Source organism: Mytilus galloprovincialis, chromosome 3 (genome assembly GCF_965363235.1).
Source record: "Mytilus galloprovincialis chromosome 3, xbMytGall1.hap1.1, whole genome shotgun sequence".
Taxonomy (NCBI): Eukaryota; Metazoa; Mollusca; class Bivalvia; order Mytilida; family Mytilidae; genus Mytilus; species Mytilus galloprovincialis.
In genome coordinates, this window is record NC_134840.1 from 102,713,160 (window position 1) to 102,736,960 (window position 23,801).

A 23,801-nucleotide genomic window follows, 5' to 3' on the forward strand; every position below is an offset into this window, starting at 1 on the left:
AGTTACATCAGCTTTCTGCTTCGTTTGAGTTCTGGCATAATGGTATACACCATACCGATCTTAGAAACAAATGTCTTTACGAGCAGAATGAAGAATGCTGTTTGACAGTTTTTCACACAACTTGAAACAGTGTATTCTTGACAGCACAATAAATGTTTTTCACCGGCATATTGTACCTCAAATTAAAAGTAGGAAAAAAGTGTGTTTTTTTTTAATAATTTCCAGGATATGGCTTTAATAGAGAGCAATTTCATGAATACTGGGAAGATGCTTTTTCTGTGACATAGTCACTTGTTTCAGAATATTTTCCCCTATATACCTTAATGGCATATAAAGGTATAACAAAGGAAAGTTTTTAACGAGTGCCTGTGATCTGTGATTTAAAGCAGTTTTTCTCATGCTGTAAGAAAGTTAGTGATGATGAAGGCATATTTGACCTTGCTTATTTTTGACGTATGAAGGACATGGTATGAATACTTTCAGATAACAATACAATATTTAAAAGATAACAGAATAATTCTTTATATTGGTATATATTAATTTTAAACATTTCAAAACAAATAAAAGAAATTATAGATATACATAAATGTTTTTGATAAACTAATGAAAAATACGAGTATCTAGTACATTACAGATTTTGTAACGATTTCAAATTTAATAAACAAAACTATATTTATAAGATAAAATTAAAACCCTGTTCAAGGTAGACAATCAACATATTGACTTTAGGAAATTAAACATAGACTCATAGTTCAAAGGAATATAACTCTTGTATACGAATGACACATCAATTGAGTTATTTAGCTGCGAATTTGTGCGCAACCTAAAAGGAAAATTCTAAATTATCAATATAACCACAAGTTGTTAATCTATAGATACTGACGACTAATGAATGCTAACCACAGTAAAGAATATTTGTTTGAAATTTTTTAACACTTACTCAGAAAAATGCTCGAACTACTCGACTTTCAAAGCTCACAATTAACGTGTTTACACACTGATATAATATGGTTGTTAAACATTACAAACCTGTAATCGTATAAGACACTGTACACCTCGTGTGCTTGCATTAACTTATCCAAAAATATATTCATTTCAAGCCTAAATATTTCGACATGTTATTTACATTTAATAAATTTTAGAATACTAATTGTGTCACAATTTCCGGTTAAGATTTGACTAAATACCAAATTCCTGATATCGTCTGGTAAATATGCTAGAGAACGGAAATGTATCTACGACATTTGGTACATGTACGTGGTCAGCAAAACTTCCATAGCGGTCAATCAGCTCGTGATTGCATCCGTAAAACATGACAACAACTCCAAAACGTGGAACCTTTATTCAATAACTTCTATTCAAAATTCCATTTTAACTTGAAGACACATTGTTGGGATATTACGGTTTTCCATTGTAAGAAATAAGTACAATGTATATCAATATGGCATAAATGTATGAGGATAGAATGCATTGCTAATTGAATTTTATTAGCGAAGTTTCATAATGTTTCCAAAACGTAGATTCTTAAGCTTTTTCAGTAATGAGATATTACTATGCGTGTACAATTTTATAAAATAGTAAGGTAGTTTTTAAATTTAGCGAGCAAGCCATTTAAATGATAAGCTCTGATTTCAGTATGAGGTATAATGTTTAAATATCGTCTTTGTATAGGGCGTTTTTTTTTTAAATAACGTAGTATCGTCTAGCTCCATTTCACTTTAATAAAGAGTTTAAAACCGGTTTTGAAAAGCTTATTAGTACAATTACTATTTATATGCATTTAGTCATTCTACATCTGATGGTTTTAAGACAAACAGGGATTTGGAGTTAGATAAATTCAAGTACAATATTTTCAATAGAAATTATTAACTGGATATGCAAATGTTTAAAACTTGGTTGACATTATAAAATCCATTATAATATCAGGTTTTTGATTCGCACTATCGAAAAAGAAACAAAGTAAGTTATTTTTTTATTCGTTGTCAATATGTTATACTACTATAGTATTATCTGATACAATCATTTAACTGTCATGGTTATTATTTTGACTATGGTATCACAAATAAATTATTCTATAATAAACATTAAATATTTATTATGAGTTAGCCTACACATTACTCGTTCTTTTTATTACATTGACGTGAGACTGGAAACTGCATCTTTGTCTTTGCTTTTTGTGTGACAACACATTTCGGTATACATAAAAAGTAACATCTGAAAGAAAAAGTATGGAATGCTCGATTGTATCATAAATAACGACATGTTTCGTTTTTAAGGTACTTATTTCTCGAAAAATACTGAAATTGTATTTCTTTTTTATATGTATCAATTTTAGTTGTTAATTTTCGAGTACCTTTTAAGGTTGGGCTTATATGGGTTGGCTATTGTTTATAAGTCCTTGTTAACAATATAGCTCTTCAAACGTTTCAATTTTGTACATCATTGTCTTTCAAATATTCGGGTTTTTTTTGGCATTTCTAATGAAGATAACTTTAGAAAAGCTTTTCGAACTCATGAAATGCATAAAGAGTTGTTTTCATTCTTTTTAATTGAGTTCCAGATACATTTTCATTAGCGATAAAAAAAAAAAAAAGAAAAGAAAAAAAAGCAAGAAATTGAGAGTTGCGGAGAGGTGTCTCAATGACAAACCCTCCCAAAATGAGAAGTTATCGCAGATCCCGCAGAAGGACAAAATTATCTTGTTTCTTTTATTGTACCTATCATGTTGATAAAACAATTACACATTTGAGGATGTTACATTTGAGGAAAAGGGAACAGGCTTGTGGTCAAGACAATTTGAACAATATACGCTTTCATCTGTGACACAAATAATCCGTTACGGTCAATCAGTTGTCAACAACCGTGACAACATATTTTCTTTAGAGCTTAGAACCCTTGATTCAATATCTTATTTTTTAATTTACACTTGGTGATACCTGATTTCGGAAATCACAGTTTTTCATTGTAACAAATATAAAAGATTGTTTTGAATGAACGAGAGTCGGAAAGGTAGGCTACATTTATTGGCGTAGTGTCATAATGTTTGAATTACATAGACAGTTGAACATTGAGACATTAAAGCACTTTAAGTAGTGACACATTCTTTTTGTGTATACTTTAATAAAAAGAAAGGTCGTATTTAAACTTTACATCTAAGCCATTTAAAAGAATTTCTCAGATTACAACACGAGCTATTATGCATTCCTTTGTGTCAATGGTGTAATTGAAAGCGTCTTTTTATTAAATGATTTTCTTTCAGCACCATTTCACTTCATCAATTTGTTTAAAACCAGTTTCGAAAATGCTTTTCAGTACAATATCTTTTTAAAAAAAACTTGTTGATATGAAAAAATCAACATGACTAAAAGTGCAAAAACCTATACAGCAGTTTATTTCCGACGTTTGTTACCTGTATTTTGTATCTGATTTGTTTCAAGAAAGAAGTAGTACAACATTCAACAAATTGGTAACTTAAATGGACACATGCAAGTTAATGTAAGTTACAGTCTAAACACAAAATGTTATCCCTTAACACAAGTGTTTTTTTGTCTTCTAGTTTTGACCACTGGAAATCAACGATGAGTTTGAAAAGTTTCTGTCCATGAATGTTAAACTTTTAAAGTGTAAAAAAATGCTGCATTTTTCTAGTGATATGTGTAGTATTGAAAAAGGTGTGTATATTTCAAAATCATATGTGAATAGGTATCTTCATTTTATGAAATTATTACAAAGATAGTGTCACATTAAGAATGTTCAATGTTCCAATAAAGTGCACTTGATAGGCAGCATTCACATATACGATGCACTTACAAAACAATACACTATTATTTCGTAAAATATTTCATATTGAAATGCAATATTGTATAGAAAAATAAGTAATTGTGTGCATATACACAAGATAAAACATTTTGGGAATGCATAACGTTCCCAAATATTTTATCTTTTGTATATGCCCACATTGACTCTCGTATTTATATGATCAAAGGGGTTTATATGATGTTCCTAACTGGTGTGAAATCTTAAGATCCAAAACCAAATTATTTTTCATATATATTTTAAAATATGTGGAGAGCATTTACTAAAGTACATAAAATACTATACATTCATTGTCTATGAAATCCTTTCTTAGAACTCGCTCAATTCCCTTTAGTTATACTTGAGTTACAAATTCTTTAGAAGTTTTATTGGACAGATGTGTATTTTGTAACATATGTCTTTCGTCTAAAATTTAATTTTCTGAAACACAAAATGCTTTTAAAGTTCAATTATCTAGTTCCTGCTATGCATTATTACTTTTCCAGGTGAATGGGTTTGTCGTACTCAGAGTGACATTTGTGGTATGAATACAGCCATATTAGCAAAAAAGTTATGATGAACCGTACCAGAATATGAGACCATATAACACTTGTTTATCCAAATCAAAGTCCCATAAAATCACAATCATCTACAATACTTGACATGATTGAGATAACCTTACTTCAGTGATGTTTTAACCATTGTTTCTATGATATTAAACCAATCTGATTGTCTATCATGATTAGGGTAAATTGTTATTTCTCTATTCAGCTTTAATAAATTTTTGAAAAACAAATCATTTTTTTTTTATCTTTTTATCTCCTTCGTTGATACTGCCCCTTAAAGATATTTTTTCTTTTAAAATCATAAAGACAAAAGTATATATATATATCGAAAATGTTAACATGGTCATGATGGTAATCAGCAAAACTTATCATCAATACCTAAAGATAAACAAAAATGCTGAGATAAGTATGAGGACTTAAATGACTACCATTTCATTTTAAGGGTGGAGAAAGGAGGGGACTAGAATGAAATTTTGAAAAATAGGCATGACAGGAGTTTTGAGTAAAAAAAGGTCAGGATGAGACACTTTGTCAGAAAAAAGCACTCCCCCAACCCCTCAACCCCCCCAAAAAAGACAGGATGACAATTTATGTTAAATAATTTCGGATAACCTAATAAAAGAAGGAAGGAACGTATAGAGTGAAAAATAAAAAGGCAGAACGGATAGTACAACTATAAATAAAAAAAACGAAGGACAAATTTTTCATCCTAGCCCTCAGAACTTGTTAACTATTTTGACAAGATCTATACATGTACCATCAATTGTGATTGGCCTGTAAATGATGATTTTCGTGAACTTCTAATGTGTTTTTAGAAATTACTTACTTTGTAATATGCAAAATATACTAAAAGGAGAAACAAATATCAGTATATTCAGGAACTATACAAAAAAGCATGCAATTGACCTGTTCAGACATTTAAATTCAGTTATATCTTATTTTTCAGTAAACAAAAAGTATATTCCAGATTTCAAAGTGGTTTTCCTCATAAGATGGACAACAACCAAGATTTAATCCAACTTGAATGCCAGGAATTATTGTCCTATATTAAGTAGTGAATATACTCTAACTTGAAAATTTTAATTAATATCTTTTGCTTGATATAATTCTGTCAACAGTAAGGAAAATAATAAAGGAGACTTAACTATGGCATCCCTTACTGTAGTGGAAGAAAACTATGTTCGAATGAGTTTGTTATTAACAGGAATTTCTCCTCGTGCAGCTAGAACTTTCTTTGATGGTGAATTTGCTCCAGTATGTTTAGATGCTACAATAAAGAAGGAGTATAACAAATTGTTTGACTTAAAAAAGAAGCATATAATCAACCAATCACAGTGGAACCTTCTGTTTCCAAGATTTCCTGGTAAGTGCAGAAATTACTATTTTATAATACCCTGCTCTTTGATAGATTCCTAGAAAGTGTACGAAAAACCTCGCTTTAAGATGTTTATATATATTTTTCATGGCCAAACTTTCTGTTTTGGCTAAAAATGTATTGATTAAAGAACAAACTTGCAATTTGTTTTACTTTTATTACCTTTATTATCTTATGAATATTCTAGATGTACCAGATTCTAAAACATTTGATGTGACTTTGGTGATATTATTACTGAGGAATTTGACTCCAATCACCCCTCCTCTTTGTGGATTTGACCGTCTACCTTCTGCAATGGAGACCACTCATGCTGCAGATTTAGCAAGGATCAAACACTACAGGAATTACCTGGCTCATTTAGATGATGGCAAGCTAGAATCAGGGTTCTTCAATACTGCTTGGACTGATATAACTAATGTATGTTTATATATAGGTTCATTTAACTGATTTTAGGTCACCTGTTGGAAGATATTTAATTTGCCTTAAACATGTTGAACACACAATTGTGTAAAAAATATTTATGGAAAATATATGCTTCTGATTTTAGTCCTCTCACATGCAACAAAATTTGCAGAATGTGAGACATACATGAATCATATAACATAATATAGGGATGCATATTTGGGGCAGCTGCATCATCGGCTACAGCAGCTTTGTTAACTATTTGTAAATAACACCCTTTATATTTTAAAAGCTAGTAGACCTAGATGCTTTAAACTTTGTATACAGATGCCTTATATTTCAATGTTTCCATCTGTCATATATCAATTGTGCTTGTCCTCATTTTCCTATTTCAGCAAGTACTTAAAAATGTAGTTTTTGTCGAACGTTTGACTACTGTAACAGACAGCTCAACATCGATAGTGATCCAGCGGCTGCGGCAGTGTTAAAGCCTAACATTTCAGAAGATTAAAGACCTGGATCTTTCATACTTTGTATACATATACATTATGTTATGAAGCTTCCGCCACATGTCCATTGTCCATTTGAAAAAAAGTTAAAATTTTAGTATTCTGAATTTGTCTCTTGTTATGGGTAATAAGATAACTGTTTTTAGTGTGTGCGTACCTTGTAATGTCCTCATTGCCAGTCAGACAGTTTTCACTTGACCTGTAACTCATATCATGGATCAGTGAACAAATTAAAGTGTATGTAATAGTTGTAGTAAAGTTGTTTTTATTTAGGACTATCAACATAATATCAATGGTTAGTAAAAAGGGTGAGACATTTAGTGTATAGATATAAGAAGATGTTGTATGAGTGCAAATGAAACAAATATCAATCCAAAGGGATCTCCATGGCCTGTTTAACGATGGCGGCCCGCCATCGTTAAATTATCATGCGCCATCGTCAAAAGATGCCCGCCATCGTTAAATTATCTTCCACCATCGTCAAATGATATCCGCCATTTTCAAAATTTGTTTCCGTTTTTCTAGTAGCCGCCATTTTTGTTTACAATTATAATCATTTAACCCTTAGGTTATTGTATTATAATATAAGGGGTCCACCTGATTAAAGTTTTAATGCCCTGAGGGATATCCGGCCGAAATATCACTAATCACATGTACAGGTAGATCGACACACCTGACAGGAGAACAAGATAGACGACTGCATGATTGCATTATTTAATTAAAATTTTCAGCAAATGGAAATTTAGATAAAAAAAAAAATAAATGTTAAATCCAGTAATAAAGAAAAAAAGTTTTTTCAGTCGAACACGTGCTTATATTGGCGACCTACGCAATCAGTATTCCCCTTTTTAAACAAGTACAAAATAAGATGTTAAACTGAACATTATTTATGCCATATAACACGAGCACAGCGATTATCGATAATTAATGAATGGCTATTATCTATTTTTAATTTATTGAACCATAAAACTAATTTTTGACTCTTCACATTGAATAATCCGCGAAGCGGATTATGTAAAATGTGAAGAGTCAAAAATTAGTTTTATGGTTCAATAAAATCAAAATAAATTATTGCCATTCATTATAAATAAATTTCTTTCAAAAATAAGGCTTAAAGTTTTTTTTAATTGTTTATATGAACAATAACAACGTACACACATGTTGGCGTATGAATACACAACGTCAGAGTGGGCGTGTCGCCATCAAAATTGACAACATTGAAAATAAAACTAATAATTTTAACCAATCAGAAGACAGTAAATACACCAAATTTATTTATTATTTAATATCTTTACAAGTTTAAAAGTAAATACACAATTATCAACTGCAACTTGATATTATCTTAAGAAATTTCGTATCGTAATTACGAATTCATTCCGTAATTTACAATCAAATTGATACATCTGCTCTTCCGGTTTTAATTCAGAATCGAAAGATGAATGTTGCATAGTAAAAATATTTCTATAAAATAAGCTATCTAAAGTTATTAAAAAAAATAAGTTGTAAACATTTGCCCATAAATTTTGTTTTTCATCGTTTTACAAAACGAGTACGAAACTTCTTGAATTTGATGCTGCGAATCGTCGATTCCGGTTCTGAATTTGATAGTGAAAAAAAATAATATCCATGCGATTTTTAAGATTTTCACGGATTTGGCTATACTTTTTTGGACCTTTTGGATTATAGCTTTTCATCTTTTATATAAGCTTTGGATTTCAAATATTTTGGCCACGAGCATCACTGAAGAGACATGTATTGTCGAAATGCGCATCTGGTGCAAGAAAATTGGTACCGTTAATTTTATTAAGCCCTATTCATTTACCAAAATAGCGGGAAAACAAAGTGGGAACCCCAAGGACAGCATATCATTCTTGACAAAGGGGGAGAAACGCAGGCTTGGCATTGGAATTGTTACAAATGACCATAAATGAAAACATTTGTTTTTCTATTTTGAAATAAATAAAATAAGCAATATATATCAGCCTGTTTACCACTCCTTACATGGAAATGAAGGAATAAAATGTTTTCGATCATGCCACGCCGTAGACGCGGGAATTGGCATGGTAAAAGTTCCTCCATCGTTGAATTTTCATCCATGGGGTCCCCATTCCAAGTCATAACTTTTAAAAGTAAATCGTTATAGGTTTTCAACACGGAGCCTAGGCTCAAACCGAACAGCATGCACTTTTGTTTACCCTTGTTTTGCTTTTTAAGCAAAATCTAAAGAAGATAGAGAGAAGCTCAACAGACAAATTGTTTACTGTGCATTCATTTATTTTCGTGGGTATCAATTTTCGTGGATTTAGAAAAACTTGAATTTTCTTAGATATTTGATAACCTGGTTTTGCCAATCTCTGCATGCAAAATTTGTATTTCGTTGACCATTTTAATTCGTGTATCAACTGTACACACGAAACCATCGAAAATTGGTATCCAACAAATAATGAATAATCCACAGTGGTAATGCAAAGACAACTAAACAGTTATTTTTTTCATGCATTCTATTCTCGTTTTCATTGTTGGATATGACTAAAGTGAGTCACACAGGTTCATAAGAGTCTTTAGTTTTAAATATAGATAAGAGATCATCAAGTGTATGTTACTAGTAATCTAATCTATAATATGCTTACTTCATCGATTTTTTTGGATTTATTTGGAATGAGACCTATTATTACCTTGTCTATTATCAACAATATCAATGATAACAACAGAGGAAGTTTTAGTTATGATATCTTTTCCTATTATCTTAATTATTGTGCCGTCTGCAGCATTAGTTTAATCCAAAGAAGTTTGCAAATTTCATGGAAAGCTTCAAATGGTTTATAAGATTGTCCTTGTTTGTCATGTGATTGGAATCTTATGAATTAATTGGAATTGTGTTTTCATAAATTTTGTAAAATTAAACGTTTGAATTTCTAAGGTTTTGGAAGTTGTATAGATGTTCTTGTTTGTTTTACATGTTTATCACCAAACTTTTGGCTAAGTTCATGTTACCTTATAAGTGAGGCTTATTATAATCAAACTTGAATACGCACATTTAGAGAAAAAACAAGTCAGAGAAATTCAAAGGATGCGAGCCAAGGTTAAAATATCAAATAAATGAGTGTGGTCTTTTACTATACTAAGAATTCGTGTATAGAATTTAATTTACATGGTTGGGAATGGTTTTGCAATGTTTTGGGTGCAGTATTCCTTGATTTTGCAGTTTTTTGTTTCAAAGTAACAAGCACTTGGATAAGGCCAATAGTATTTCCATAGTACTTTACCGAAATGATTGCTACCACCAGATTTGTGTGAGCTGTTGGATGAAGTCCATTGCTCATTGGTTCTTTGTGAGACAAAGATTTGCAAGATTTCCTTCTAAATCTGCAATTTTTATTCAAGTTAACAAGAATTTCAAAAGGGTAATACCTCATAGAATAACTCAAAAATGGTTATGGTATATTTGACAGGCTATAGATAGATTAGGTGGGGAGAAAATGAAGCAGGAGTGTGATCATCTAAAAACCAAACCTTTAGATCAAACCAACCAAGAAATAATTATGGACATCAAACATTCCAATAATGAAATTCGAGAGCTGAAAGAATCATTTGAAAGTTTGATAAAATCTCATGAATTACTACAAGAACACCATGCTGAAGTGAAGAAATCCCATGAGGTATTACAGGATGACCATACAAAAGTAAAGCGGTCACATACTGAAGTGAAGAAATCCCATGAAGTATTACAGGATGACCATACAAAAGTAAAGCGGTCACATACTGAGGTGAAGAAATCCCATGAGGTATTACAGGATGACCATAGGAAAGTAACCAATGAAATGGAAATAATGAAGATTTCTCAAAAGGATACTGTACCATGGAATATAAGAGGTAAATAGTTTGAGGTGACTTGGGGTTCATCTACTCAATATATTTTTAGATCAAATTTTCACTTATTCAGAATGTGATTAACCATCTCAATTGTTGATATGTTAATTTCTTGGGTGGAGATTAGAAAAAGAGCGTCGGTTGATAGTTTTTATACGACTGCAAAAATTTTGGGGTCGTGTATTGGTTTCACGTCGTCGTCGTCGTCGTCCGCGTCGTCCGAAGACATTTGGTTTCCGGACAATAACTTAAGTATAAGTAAATAGAAATCTATGAAGTTAATACACAAGGTTTATAACCACAAAAGGAAGAATGGTATTGATTTTAAGATTATTGTCCTAAAAGTTTAGGAATTAGAGGCCAAAAAAGGGCCCAAATACGCATATTTCTAGTTTTCAGACAATAACTGGTGGAACAGTGTATGGATCTCTCTGAAATTATACCACACGATTCCATATCACAAAGGGATGGTAAGGATTGGCTTTGGGGGTTATTGCTCAAACCATTCAGGAATGAGGGGCAAAAAGGGAGAAATACAAGGATTTACAGGTTAATGAACAGTTTAAAAGCAGTGTGGGGAAGGTAATCCGAACACAAAATATTACTTTAAGTACAATGTTTGATTACCTCCCTTAAACTGCTTTTAAATCATGTATAAAGAAATGTTGTATTGTCTTGAGATGATTAGTTGTCAATTTATTTTTAGAAGTTACTATTTTTAAAATAAAGATTAAGGAATAATTATTATAGTAATGTCATTTTCTATGGCATTTTTTTCTCATTTCTCATTTCAGATTTCAGAAATAAAACAGAAAATTTTCTTCAAATTTATATTTTTTTTATCAAGCGAAAATATTGTGTTCATTTTTGCTCCAACTGTTCAAGGTTGGACCTCTGCGGTCGTATCCAGCTTCGCTCAGCGAAGCAATTTATTAATGTTAGAGGTTATCAACACGAGAGGTCAGGTTGGTAGTTTGGGATGCTAGAGATCAAATCTGGAAAGTCATTAATACCTGTCCATCACGAAGTCAACAGGGAGGTAAATTTCATAGCATGAAATGTCAGAACGTGATAGAGTAAATTATATTTGTTGAGGTTTTTTTTTAAAATTTTAATGGAAAATACGAGTCCAACATTGTCACAAGTTTTGCACATGTAGTAAGATGACATCATCTATAAAGTGGAAATTTTAAGATAATGATAGCTTCTTTTCAGTTGTCATCAGAAGCTCTTGCATGATGTCATCCTCGGATGAAAATGAACTATTCATTCAAGCTATTCAAGTAGTCTCCTTGTAACTTATTCTTTGCGTATTTATGGATTTTTTTCTTCAAAATTATTCTTATTTGATGAATTAATGCATTTAAACAATAAACAACGCAATTTAAGCAATCAAAAAGTTTTATGATGTGTTTACTGGGTTTTTTATTCTTTGAAATTTCAATTTTCATCATTTTATTTTTCATTTTTTTGTCTTTTTTATTTCCTTTTTTTTCTTCACATTAAATAAATAAAAGGTCTTTTCAATACATCAATATTTATAATAAATCTACAAATCAAACAATTAGAAAAGTCGAAAGATGTTTATTTTAGTCTGGAAGTTACAATGCAGATTTCAATTTCCGCTTAGTTTATCACATTTTTCAAGCAATAGTATGATTCTCGCACATATTTTTTTACTTTAAATTTTTCAAATTCTTTCAAAGAATTTGTTTTTTTTAAATCTGATATTGACCACATACAATGTTTAAATAGGAAGAAATGCTTAAAAGCTGTTTTTTCGCAAGTGGTGGTATTTTGGGCAACTGTATGAGTTGTTATGATTTGCTGTTTGATTAGAAGTAAGCATAATGGTTGGAAATTTATGATGTCAAAAAACTTCTTTGATAGTTATTGCAGGGTTTTACTTAGTTTTCAGTGATTAGCAGTTGCATCAGAAAGAAACATTTGTGATTTCACACATTTTGTTAACTTTTACTCGAATTTCAGGAAACATGTGCTGTCTATCAAAAACACGCTTTGAATATTTAAAAATGCATTTAATTAATGACTGTTAATCTCTTTGCTAAAAGTTTATATTGTTTGCATATGTGAATTTAGTATATAAAAGTCATATTATGCAATCAAACTGAAATCTTAGAAAATATGTACTTATTCGTCCTTGACCTTTGATCTTGATTTGACAGAAATTGCAACGTACTATTTTACGACCGGGCAAATCAGATAGTACAGATGTGTAGCTCACAAATGATATATAATTTAGCCGTGTGTTAGATGGGTGCATTAGCAATTTAATTTATGATTAAAGTCACTCGCCTATTAGTTTGCCTCAACTACATGTATAAAACTCATACACAATGTTAATTAATTAAAGATACAGATCAAGTTTGAATTCATGTGGCGTCACTTTCCTTGTTTTGTTACATGTATGCTCCTTTACAAATGAAAAAAAATGCTGAATTGTTTTGTTTCTGTTATCTTACTATCAGTTTCAATTGGGTAATGCAAATTTGTAATTGTAATGCATGGTATTGCATTGCATTTTCTCAAGAAATTGCATATAATGTGTAATGCAGCCATTTTTGCATTACATGCACATGTAATTTAATGGCATTACTTTTATATTATATATCTTTCATAGATAGTGAGTTTAGCTAAAGCAGAATTTAAGATTTCTAGATTAATTTAAAACATCATCTTTTGGATATTGATTTTTTTAATTAGAAAAGCATTACTGTAAAAGTGTTTTATTGTTGTCAAAACATCAGTAAATACCTGGTCATGATTTTAAATAACAAAAAAAAATTACCATTGTGATAAAACACTAATTATATTCAATTCTTCGCCATTTCGACACTTGATAATAAATTAAGCTCTTTGTTTATTATTCAATTAGGAAAGAAATTCTCAGTAAATTTTTGTTTGAAATTAATAAAACAAGTGTATATTTATAAAAGTGAAGTTGACATAAGTTCAAATAAATATTCAACTCCATCTCTGTAATCTCATTTAAGAGAAAACACAGAGATGTATAATACCTTGAAACCCTTATGATGTTAAACTGTAATAGTTGTATTGAATAGACATTTTACTTGATACTTTAATTTAAGATGCATACGGAACAGTTATTGCATATGCAAGATTCTTTTGCAACTTAATGTTGTTTTTCAAAATGATTGATTTTTTTTTGATAATACATTGTACTACATTTACAAATGTAATGTGTATTTCAATGCAGTACTTTGCAATAGTAATTGTATTGTAATGCATTATTTTGATAAATGCATGCTAACAAAACCTTTAAATAGACTTATAAGAAGGGATATAGTTACGATACTGTTGCAAGGTCATTAAAGATTGTATATTTTGGCTTTAATATTGATTCACTTTTAGGGTCTTTGCATCGGAACTAAACATATTTATTTAAAAACCAGTTGTTGGCATGACACGGGTTATGCTCTTCTCATATATTTTATGATGGTATGATAATAAACCCCTAACGGAAGGGATTGTGCCTAATATTCATATAATGAAGACATAATCTTTCAATCAGTTTAATTGAGGTCTGGAGCTGGCATGTCAGTTAACTGCTAGTAGTATGTTGTTATTTGTGTATTATTGTCATCTTGTTTATTTTCTTTTGTTACATCTTCTGACATCGGACTCGGACTTCTCTTGAACTGACTTTTATTAAACGTATTGTTATGCGTTTACTTTTCTACATTGGCTAGAGGTGTAGGGGGAGGGTTGAGATCTCATAAACATGTTTAACACCGCCTCATTTGTTCGCCTGTCCCAAGTCAGGAGCCTTTGGCCTTTGTTAGTCTTGTATTATTTTTACATTTAGTTTCTTGTTTATAATTTTGAGTTTAGTATGACGTCAATTATCACTGAACTAGTATATCTTTTTGTTCAGGGACCGGCTGAAGGACGCCTCCGGGTGCGGGAATTTCTCGCTGCATTGAAGACCTATTGGTGACCTTCTGTTGTTGTTGTCTGTTCTGTGGTCGGGTTGTTGTCTCTTTGACACATTCCCAATTTCCATTCTCAATTTTAATTGTAATTGTAATTCAATGCATCGTTTTGTCAAAGCAATTGCAATATAATTGCACTGTAATTCGCTCCATGTCTGGCCTCAACCAAATGTTATGAATCTTATTCAAAATGCTTATTATCACAAAACACAGGTCAAGTTTGAATTTGGCCGGCGTCACTTTTACCGTTCTAGAGTTATTCCCCCCAAAAAAGAAAAAAAATGCTCCATTTTTCGTATCCGTTCTCTAACTTTAGTTTGCCTCAACTACATGTTATAAAACTTAAACACATTACTAATTACTACAAAACACAGATCAAATTTTAATTTATGTGACGTCACTTTTATTCCTTCAGAGTTATGCCCCTTTACAAATGAAAAAAAAAATGCAGATTTATTTTGTTTACGTTCTCTAACTTTAGTTTGCCGCAACTAAATGTTATGAAACTTATACACAAAGCTTATTACCAAAAAACGCAGATCCATTTCAAATTTTGGTTTCGTCACTTTTACAGATCTTGAGTTATGTCCCTTTATAACGATATATGAAAGTGGGGGCATCGTCTGTGTCCCATGCATGGACACATGCCCCATTCTTTTTATTTACTATACTATATACTATATGCAATGACCACCTGAAAAAGTAAAGATTTTGTGTAATGTTAATTTCTGTCTTATAATGATTAATATGATTACTTTATTTAGTATGTGCGTACCTTGCAGGGTCCTCATGACCACCACATACTGGCAGATAGTTTTCATTTCACCTCAACCTCATTCCTTTGATCAGTGAACAAGGTTAAGTTTTGGTGGTCAAGTCCACATATCAGATACTAAAAACAAAAGGTCTTTTATATTTGGTGTATGAGATGATTGTAAGGTGTACATTTCCAAATGGCAGGTGTCATCTGAACTTGACCTCACTTTAATGCTTCAGTTGTCAAAATTATGTTTTTAAGGTTTAGTCTTTTTCTAATACTATATTCAATAGGTCAACTATATTTGGTGTATGGAAATATTTTAAGATGGTTTTATTTGACCTTCGCCTCATTTTCATTGCTCAGTGTTAAGTCTTTATGATTTGGTCTGTTTTTCTCAAACTATCAGCAATAGGTCAACTTTATAATTGTTTGGTTTTCTAACTATTAAGCTCTGAGCATCTTATGTAGACGAAAAGTGCGTCTGGCGTATCAAATTATAAGCCTGGTACCTTTGACAACTACTTGACCTCATTTTCATGGTTCGTTGGTCAATGTTTAGTTTTCTTGGTGAAATCTACATCTTAGAAACGATAAGCCATAGGTCAACTATATTTGGTGTTTTGAATGATTGTAAGGTGTACATATATTTTTTGTTCGGTTTCTGACCTGGCCTCAATTTTTTGCATCATGTTAAGTTTATGTAGTAAAGCTAAATATTTAGGACTATAAACTTCAAATCAATGGTTAGTAAAAAAGACAAGACATTTCAGCGTATGCACTCTTGTGTTTTCCCTTTTTGTGTTTGGTAAAAAATAAATGAAAAAAAAGAGACAATGACAACAGAAAAAAAATATCAGCACTACGCCACTACTAGATCAACAATATGTAAAATAAAATTTGGGATTTAGTATTTGATACTATATTGGAAAGAGAGAAAATATAAACAGTAAAAAAAGGATAAAAATGAAGTTTTAAGAAAGTTATAGAAGTAATCATGAGAACACTGATTTACAAGAAATGAATGTATTCCAATTATACACACAGATATAATACCGCAATCAGCTGATTATTCCTGTAATGAAAAGATGAACTACTGTGGATTCATTAATTGTCGTTGGTACCAATTTATGTTGATTGACCGAATCTTGCATTTTCGTGGATATTTAATGTTGTTGTTTTGCCAAAATCTGCATTCAACACAGTAGAAAACGTGTACCTCAATGAACATTTAGATATGTAGTTCACCTGTTCCCATAAAATCCACAACAATTGGTATACCAAGATTAATAATGAATCCACAGTATATTATCTAGATATTTCTTTATTTATATTTCAGAAAGAATTAATGATACACTTGAAGATTGGAGAGACAATGATGAGACCATGTTTATAAATACAAGAGCTGCCCAATATGTACTCAAATGTATCAATGAAAACAGCTGTGTAACTATAACTGCTAGTTCTGGTGTAGGAAAGACAGCAACACTCCGACACGTGGCTTTACAAATGGCAGAACAAGAATATGATGTTCTTATTGTGACAGATCCAGGTGACATTAAGAGGTTTTACAATCCATATAAGAAAACATTGTTTGTTGTTGATGATTTATGTGGAAACTTTTCGCTGGACCAGAGTGACATTAAAAGTTGGGAACCAATACTGGAGGAAATAAAACCAAATCTTAATCAAGAACAAACCAAAATACTTGCAGCATGTCGGTTACAAGTGTACCAAGATGATAAGTTTGATTCTTTATCAGTTTTTAAGTCATGTGTATGTAACATGTTATCAGAAAACATTTGCTTGTCAAAAACTGAAAAAAAATCAATAGCTAAGTTGTACCTCAATGCAAAAGCCTCTGAGATTAGTAACTTTTATGATATTTATGACTGTTTTCCTCTTTTATGTAAATTGTACCATGATAATCCTGAAATTGTTATTACAGATTTCTTTCAGAATCCATTTTCAATTTATGAAGCTGAGATTAATAAGTTTTTAAAGAAAGGGCATCACGCTAAATACTGTGCTTTGGCTTAATGTGTCATGTTTAACAACAAGTTGACAGAGGAAATGTTGACAGAAAAGTTGAATAAAGAGACGAGGGTTATCATTGAAAACACGTGTGAGGCATGTAGATTAGACCGGGGAACATCAAGACTTATATTACAGGATGAACTTGACTCACTTACACATACATTTATAAAAAAAGAACAAAACATGTACAAAATTTTGCATGATAAAATATTTGACTTTCTTGTTAAGATCTATGGCGAAAACATAATATACTGCTTGATAACGAATGCAGACAGCGGTTTGATCAAGGAAAGATTTTTATTGGAATCAAAAGATAACATGGATCCTTTTATAACTCTAATCCCTAAAAAATATCATAAGATGTACATACAGAGAATGATTGATGACTGGTCCAATGGAAACTTACAAGATGTATTTAGTAATATCAATATGAAGATACCTTTGTTCAGACAGAAACTGCTTTGTCATTTGAATACACTTGATATATCAAACCAGCGACAACTAGCAAATATCTTGGATAAAGGTAAACCATGTAAAAACACTTGTTTAATGGTGTTGGGGGATGCCGATACCTCTGGTACTTGTTTATTACATTGTTGTTATATAGGAGATTTTTCTATGGTCAAGTGGTGTTGTGGTCATGGGGTAAATATCAACATGTATACATACCAAGGTCAGTCGCCCATGATGATTGTTTCTAGACATGGTCATACAGAAATAGTAAAGATGTTTTTAGACAGAGGAGCAGACTATAATAAATGTGACAGGTATGGTCAGTCACCTGTAATGATGGCTTGTGGACTTGGTCATACAGAAATAGTACAGATGTTGTTAGACAAAGGAGCAGACTTTAATAAATGTGACGGGTTTGGTCAGTCACCTGTATTGATTGCTTGTAAACATGGTCGTACAGAAATAGTAAAGATGTTGTTAGACAGAGGAGTAGACTATAATAGATGTGACAGTTACAAACAGTCACCTGTAATGAAGTCTTGTACGAATGGTCACACAGAAATAGTAAAGATGTTGTTAGACAGAGGAGCAGACTTAAACAAACGTGATTCGTATGGTTGGTCACCTATAATGAAGGCTTGAGAATATAATCATACAGAAATAGTGACGATGTTGTTAGACAGAGGAGCAGACTATAATAAATATGATGGGTTTGGTCAGTCACCTGTATTGATTGCTTGTAAACATGGTCGTACAGAAATAGTAAAGATGTTGCTTGACAGAGGAGCAGACTATAATGAATGTGACAGTAACAAACAGTCACCTGTACTGATGTCTTGTGAAGATGGTCACACAGAAATAGTAAAGATGTTGTTAGACAAAGGAGCAGACTTTAATAAATGTGACGGGTTTGGTCAATCACCTGTATTGATTGCTTGTAAACATGGTCGTACAGAAATAGTAAAAATGTTGTTAAACAGAGGAGCAGACTATAATAAATGTGACAGTTACAAACAGTCACCTGTACTGAAGTCTTGTGAACATGGTCACATAGAAATAGTAAAGATGTTATTAGACAGAGGAGCAGACTTAAACACATGTGATTGGTATGGTTGGTCACCTATAATGAAGGCTTGTACAAAGAATCATACAGAAATAGTGACGATGTTGTTAGACAGAGGAGTAGACTGTAATACATATTACATGTTTGATCAGTTACCTCTAATGAAGGCTTGTAAGCATGGTCATACAGAAATAGTAGAATTGTTGTTAGACAGAGGAGTAGACTTTAATAAATGTGACAGAAGGGGTCAGTCTTCTGTAATGAAGGCTTGTGTACATGGTCATACAGAAATAGTACAGATGTTGTTAGACAGAGGAGTAGACTATAATAAATGTGATGAAGATGACAGATCACCTTTAATGATGGCTTGTGAACGAGGTCGTACAGAAATAGTAAAAATGTTGTTAGACAGAGGAGTAGACTTTAATAAATGTGACAGAAGGGGTCAGTCTTCTGTAATGGAGGCTTGTGTACATGGTCATACAGAAATAGTAAAGATGTTGTTAGACAGAGGAGTAGACTATAATAAATGTGATCAAGATGACGGATCACCTTTATTGATGGCTTGTGAACGTGGCCGTATAGAAATAGTAAAGATGTTGTTAGACAGAGGAGCAGACTATAATAAATATGATGGGTTTGGTCAGTCACCTGTATTGATGGCTTGTAAACATGGTCGTACAGAAATAGTAAAGATGCTGTTAGACAGAGGAGCAGACTGTAATGAATGTGACAGTTACAAACAGTCACCTGTACTGAAGTCTTGTGAACATGGTCACACAGAAATAGTAAAGATGTTATTAGACAGAGGAGCAGACTTAAACACATGTGATTGGTATGGTTGGTCACCTATAATGAAGGCTTGTACAAAGAATCATACAGAAATAGTGACGATGTTGTTAGACAGAGGAGTAGACTGTAATAAATGTGATGAAGATGACAGATCACCTGTAATGAAGGCGTGTGTGCATGGTCATACAGAAATAGTACAGATGTTGTTAGACAGAGGAGTAGACTTAAATAAATGTGACAGAGGGGGTCAGTCTCCTGTAATGAAGGCTGTTGTACATGGTCATACAGAAATAGTACAGATGTTGTTAGACAGAGGAGTAGACTATAATAAATGTGATGAAGATGACAGATCACCTTTAATGATGGCTTGTGAACAAGGTCGTACAGAAATAGTAAAAATGTTGTTAGACAGAGGATTAGACTTTAATAAATGTGACAGAGGGGGTCAGTCTCCTGTAATGAAGGCTGTTGTACATGGTCATACAGAAATAGTGACGATGTTGTTAGACAGAGGAGTAGACTGTAATAAATGTGATCAAGATGACGGATCACCTTTATTGATGGCTTGTGAACGTGGCCATACAGAAATAGTAAAGATATTGTTAGACAGAGGATCAGATTTTAATAAATGTGACAGAGGGGGTCAGTCTCCTATAATGAAGGCTTGTGAACATGGTCATACAGAAATAGTAAACATGTTGTTAGACAGAGGAGCAGACTGGTTTATACATTTTACTTGAAGGGTCAGTCATCTGTAACTAAGGTTTTTGAACATAGTCATACAGAAATAGTAAAGATGTTATTAGACAAAGGAGCAGTCTATAATAAATGTGACAGTTTGGGTGAGTCGCCTGTAATGAAGGCTTGTGAACATGGTCATACAGAAATAGTAAAGATGGTGTTAGACAGAAGAGCAGACTATAATAAAGGTGATAATGATGGTCAGTTACCTCTTATGAATGCTTGTAAACATGGTCATACAGAAATAGTAAAGATGTTGTTAGACAGAGGAGCAGACTGTAATTAATGTGATAGGATTGGTAAGTCACCTGTAATGATGGCTTGTGAATATGGTCATACAGAAATAGTAAAGATGGTGTTAGACAGAGGAGCAGACAGTAATAATTGTGATTGGTTTGCTGAATCACCTGTAAAGTAGGTTTGTACAAATGGTCATACAGGAATAGTGAAGTTGTTGTTAGACAGAGAGGGTCAGTCTCCTGTAATGACGGCTTTTGAACATGGTCATCCAGAAATAGTAAAGATGGTGTTAGACAGAGTAGTAGACTGTAATAAATGTGATAATGATGGTCAGATATCTCTAATGAATGCTTGTTAGACAGAGGAGTACACTATAATAAATGTGATTCGAGGGGACAGTCACCTGTAACGAAGGCTTGTTAACATGGTCATACAGAAATAGAAAAGATTTTGTTCGACAGAGAAGTACCCTATAATAAATGTGATGACGATGACCGATCAACTTAAGTGATGGCTTGTGAACGTGTAAATGTTATTGGTTGGCTGAGTCACCCGTTTAGAAGGCTTGTAAACATGGTCATACAGAAATAGTGAAGATGTTGTTAGACAGAGTAGTAGACTGTTATAAATATAACATGTTTGATCAGTCACCTGGAAATAAGGCTTGAGAACATGGCATACAGAAATAGTAGAGATGTTTGTTAGACAGAGAAGCAGACTGTAATAAAAATCACAATAGGTATGTAACAGTTGGGATGAATCATCTGTAATGATGGCTTGTGAACATGGTCATACAGAAATAGTAAAGATGTTGTTAGACAAAGGAGTAGACTTTCATAAATGTGACAGTTGGGATGAATCACCTGTAATGATGGCTTGTGAACATGGTCATACAGAAATGGTAAAGAGGTTGTTAGACAGAGGATAACACTATTATAAATGTAATAGGATGGGTCAGTCACCTGCAATGAAGGCTTGTGAACATGGTTATACAGAAATAGTAAAGATGGTGTTAGATAGATTAGCAGATTGTTTTAAATGTGATAATGATGGTTAGTCTCCTGTAATGAAGGCTTGTAAACATGGTCATACATAAATATCGAAGATGTTGTTAGACAGAGGAGCGGACTATAGTAAATGTGATTAATATGACAGATCATATTTAATGGAGGCTTGTAAATGTGGTCCTACACAAATAGTGAATATATTTTTAGACAGAGGAGTAGACTGTAATAAGTGTGATAGGAGTGGTCAGTCAGCTTTGATGATCGTCTATCAAAGAGGATACAATGATATTAACTCTATGGTTTATCAACATTCTAGTCAGAAAATAGTTTTAAATTAGATGTATGTGGTATATTTTATTACATGTTACTAGTATATTTCAAATTTGATATTCTACCTTTTTTCAAGAGAATTACTGGTTATTGCTTATATTGCTAAATCTGTTACAAATATGTGTATTTAAATCGGTTCGTATTATCAACAAAATACAAAGACATGTAATCTTGCACTATGATGAAAAGATTTGCTATAGTTGTAAAGCAATGATTTAATTTTTTTAAATAATACTGTGATTAGGTATGCTACTATAGTAGAGAGATATGTTTTATTTTAAAGAAAAATATGTTGATATAGTATAGATATCACATATGCTTTTATTCTAAACCTGCATTTATATTGAATTGATAAGCTATAATTGATAAGGAAATGTATTTATAGTTTTTGAAATGCACATATGAAACATATACTTCGTTCATATTGAGATATTACTAGTTAAAACCGGAAGTTTTCATTTGTTATGTGATTTATGATTAGGAAAACATACTAATAATACCACTATTGTGTACATGTTTAATTTGATCTTATTACATAGATTTTTGTAAGAGTTTGCTTCCAACTTGGACATACTTGTCTTTAACAGAAATGTGAAGAAAAATGTTTTTCAATAATTTTATAAATCCGTTGTATGAAAATGTTCTTTTATTTCCCAGACAAAAGCGATAATCTAAAAAATGTTTCTTCAACTTTTGAAAATGTAAACTAATTAATTCTCACAAGTTTAAGTTTTATTTCTTTTTGTCATTATATATGTCCGCTCATCTTAATGAATCATTGTTGATCAAAGAATTAAATTTTGTGTAATGGATTTTTATGTATTCTTGTGAATGATTATTATGCTTATTAAAATTGTTTTCATTATATTTCAAAACAACTTTCATCTGTGAGGTTGGATTAGATCTTCAACATTTGAAATATGTTTTAGATTTCTAAATACTGAGGATTCATTTATTTTCGTGCTTTAACTGAATGAATAAAGGAAATATTGAATTTTCGTGGAAACTTGATTTCGTGGTTTTGCCAAAGTGTTCAAGCAAGTGTATGGGAAGTTTAAACTTCGTAGAACACTTACACTCTTTGTTCACTCTTTCTCACTGAAATCATTGATACTGATTTTTATTTTATAATGATATAGATTCATATTAATTGGCCATCAGCATCAATGAAGAGACATTTATCATTGAAATGGTATAGACATGATTAGGTAGTCAGTAGTAAGAACATGATCGACAGTTTTAGGTTAACATTTGTGAGAATATAAAAGAAATTATTAGGTCTACAATAGTGAGTTCATGATAAGCATATAAGTCTACAGTTGTGAGAACTTGGTAGACTTTATTAGGTCTACATAGTTGAAAACATCACAGTCATTTAAAAGTCCATCGAACTAAGAAAATGAGAGTCATTGTTAGGTTTATAGAAGCGAGAACATGGGGCTCTTTATCACAGTACTACGAACATAAAAGTCACTACAGTGTACTAGGACTAATGTACTTAGAACATGACAGTAATCATAAGGTCTTCATAACACGAAATTCAATATTTGGTATATATTGGTTAGAATATGAAAGTCATTATTTGGTGTTCAGTACTAAGAAAAGGACAGTCGTCAATTAAACAGTAGAGAGAACATGCCAGTCATTTTTAAGAGTACAGACATAAGAACATAAAAGTCATTTTAAGGTCTACAGTACAAAGGACAAAAAATTCATTATTTTGGTGTACAGTACTAAGAACATTACAGTTATTTTAAGTCAAACAGTATTGATGACACGATATTCATTTGCAAATCTACATTTAATTTAGTGAACAAAGTCATTATACGATTTATAATAATAAAATTTGAGAGTCATAAGGTCTACAGTACTAGGATCATTTATTATTAA

The 23,801-nt window shown here is 31.8% G+C and overlaps 2 protein-coding genes across 2 annotated transcripts; both read left to right on the forward strand.

Moving 5' to 3' along the window:
• The first annotated feature begins 1,838 nt into the window (after positions 1-1,838).
• LOC143069600 (uncharacterized) lies at positions 1,839-17,289 on the forward strand. The gene is made up of 5 exons (XM_076244315.1): positions 1,839-1,959; positions 5,308-5,724; positions 5,924-6,153; positions 10,100-10,520; positions 16,588-17,289. Exons 2-5 carry the CDS (start codon positions 5,508-5,510, stop codon positions 17,286-17,288), a joined length of 1,569 nt encoding a protein of 522 aa, XP_076100430.1. The 5' UTR covers positions 1,839-1,959; positions 5,308-5,507; the 3' UTR covers position 17,289.
• A 1,118-nt stretch (positions 17,290-18,407) lies between these two features.
• On the forward strand, positions 18,408-22,075 carry LOC143069599 (uncharacterized). The gene has a single exon (XM_076244313.1). The coding sequence runs from the start codon at positions 18,408-18,410 to the stop codon at positions 20,331-20,333; it is 1,926 nt and encodes a 641-aa protein (XP_076100428.1). The 3' UTR covers positions 20,334-22,075.
• The last annotated feature ends 1,726 nt before the right edge of the window (positions 22,076-23,801 follow it).

Excerpts from the sequence above, each read along its gene's own strand:
- LOC143069600 (XM_076244315.1), top strand. The coding sequence starts at position 5,508 with ATGGCATCCCTTACTGTAGTGGAAGAAAACTATGTTCGAATGAGTTTG. Across the intron at positions 5,725-5,923 it reads TCTGTTTCCAAGATTTCCTG|ATGTACCAGATTCTAAAACA; the intron begins GTAAGTGCAGAA and ends TGAATATTCTAG. Across the intron at positions 6,154-10,099 it reads CTTGGACTGATATAACTAAT|GCTATAGATAGATTAGGTGG; the intron begins GTATGTTTATAT and ends TATATTTGACAG.
- LOC143069599 (XM_076244313.1), top strand. The coding sequence starts at position 18,408 with ATGTTGTTAGACAGAGGAGCAGACTATAATAAATATGATGGGTTTGGT.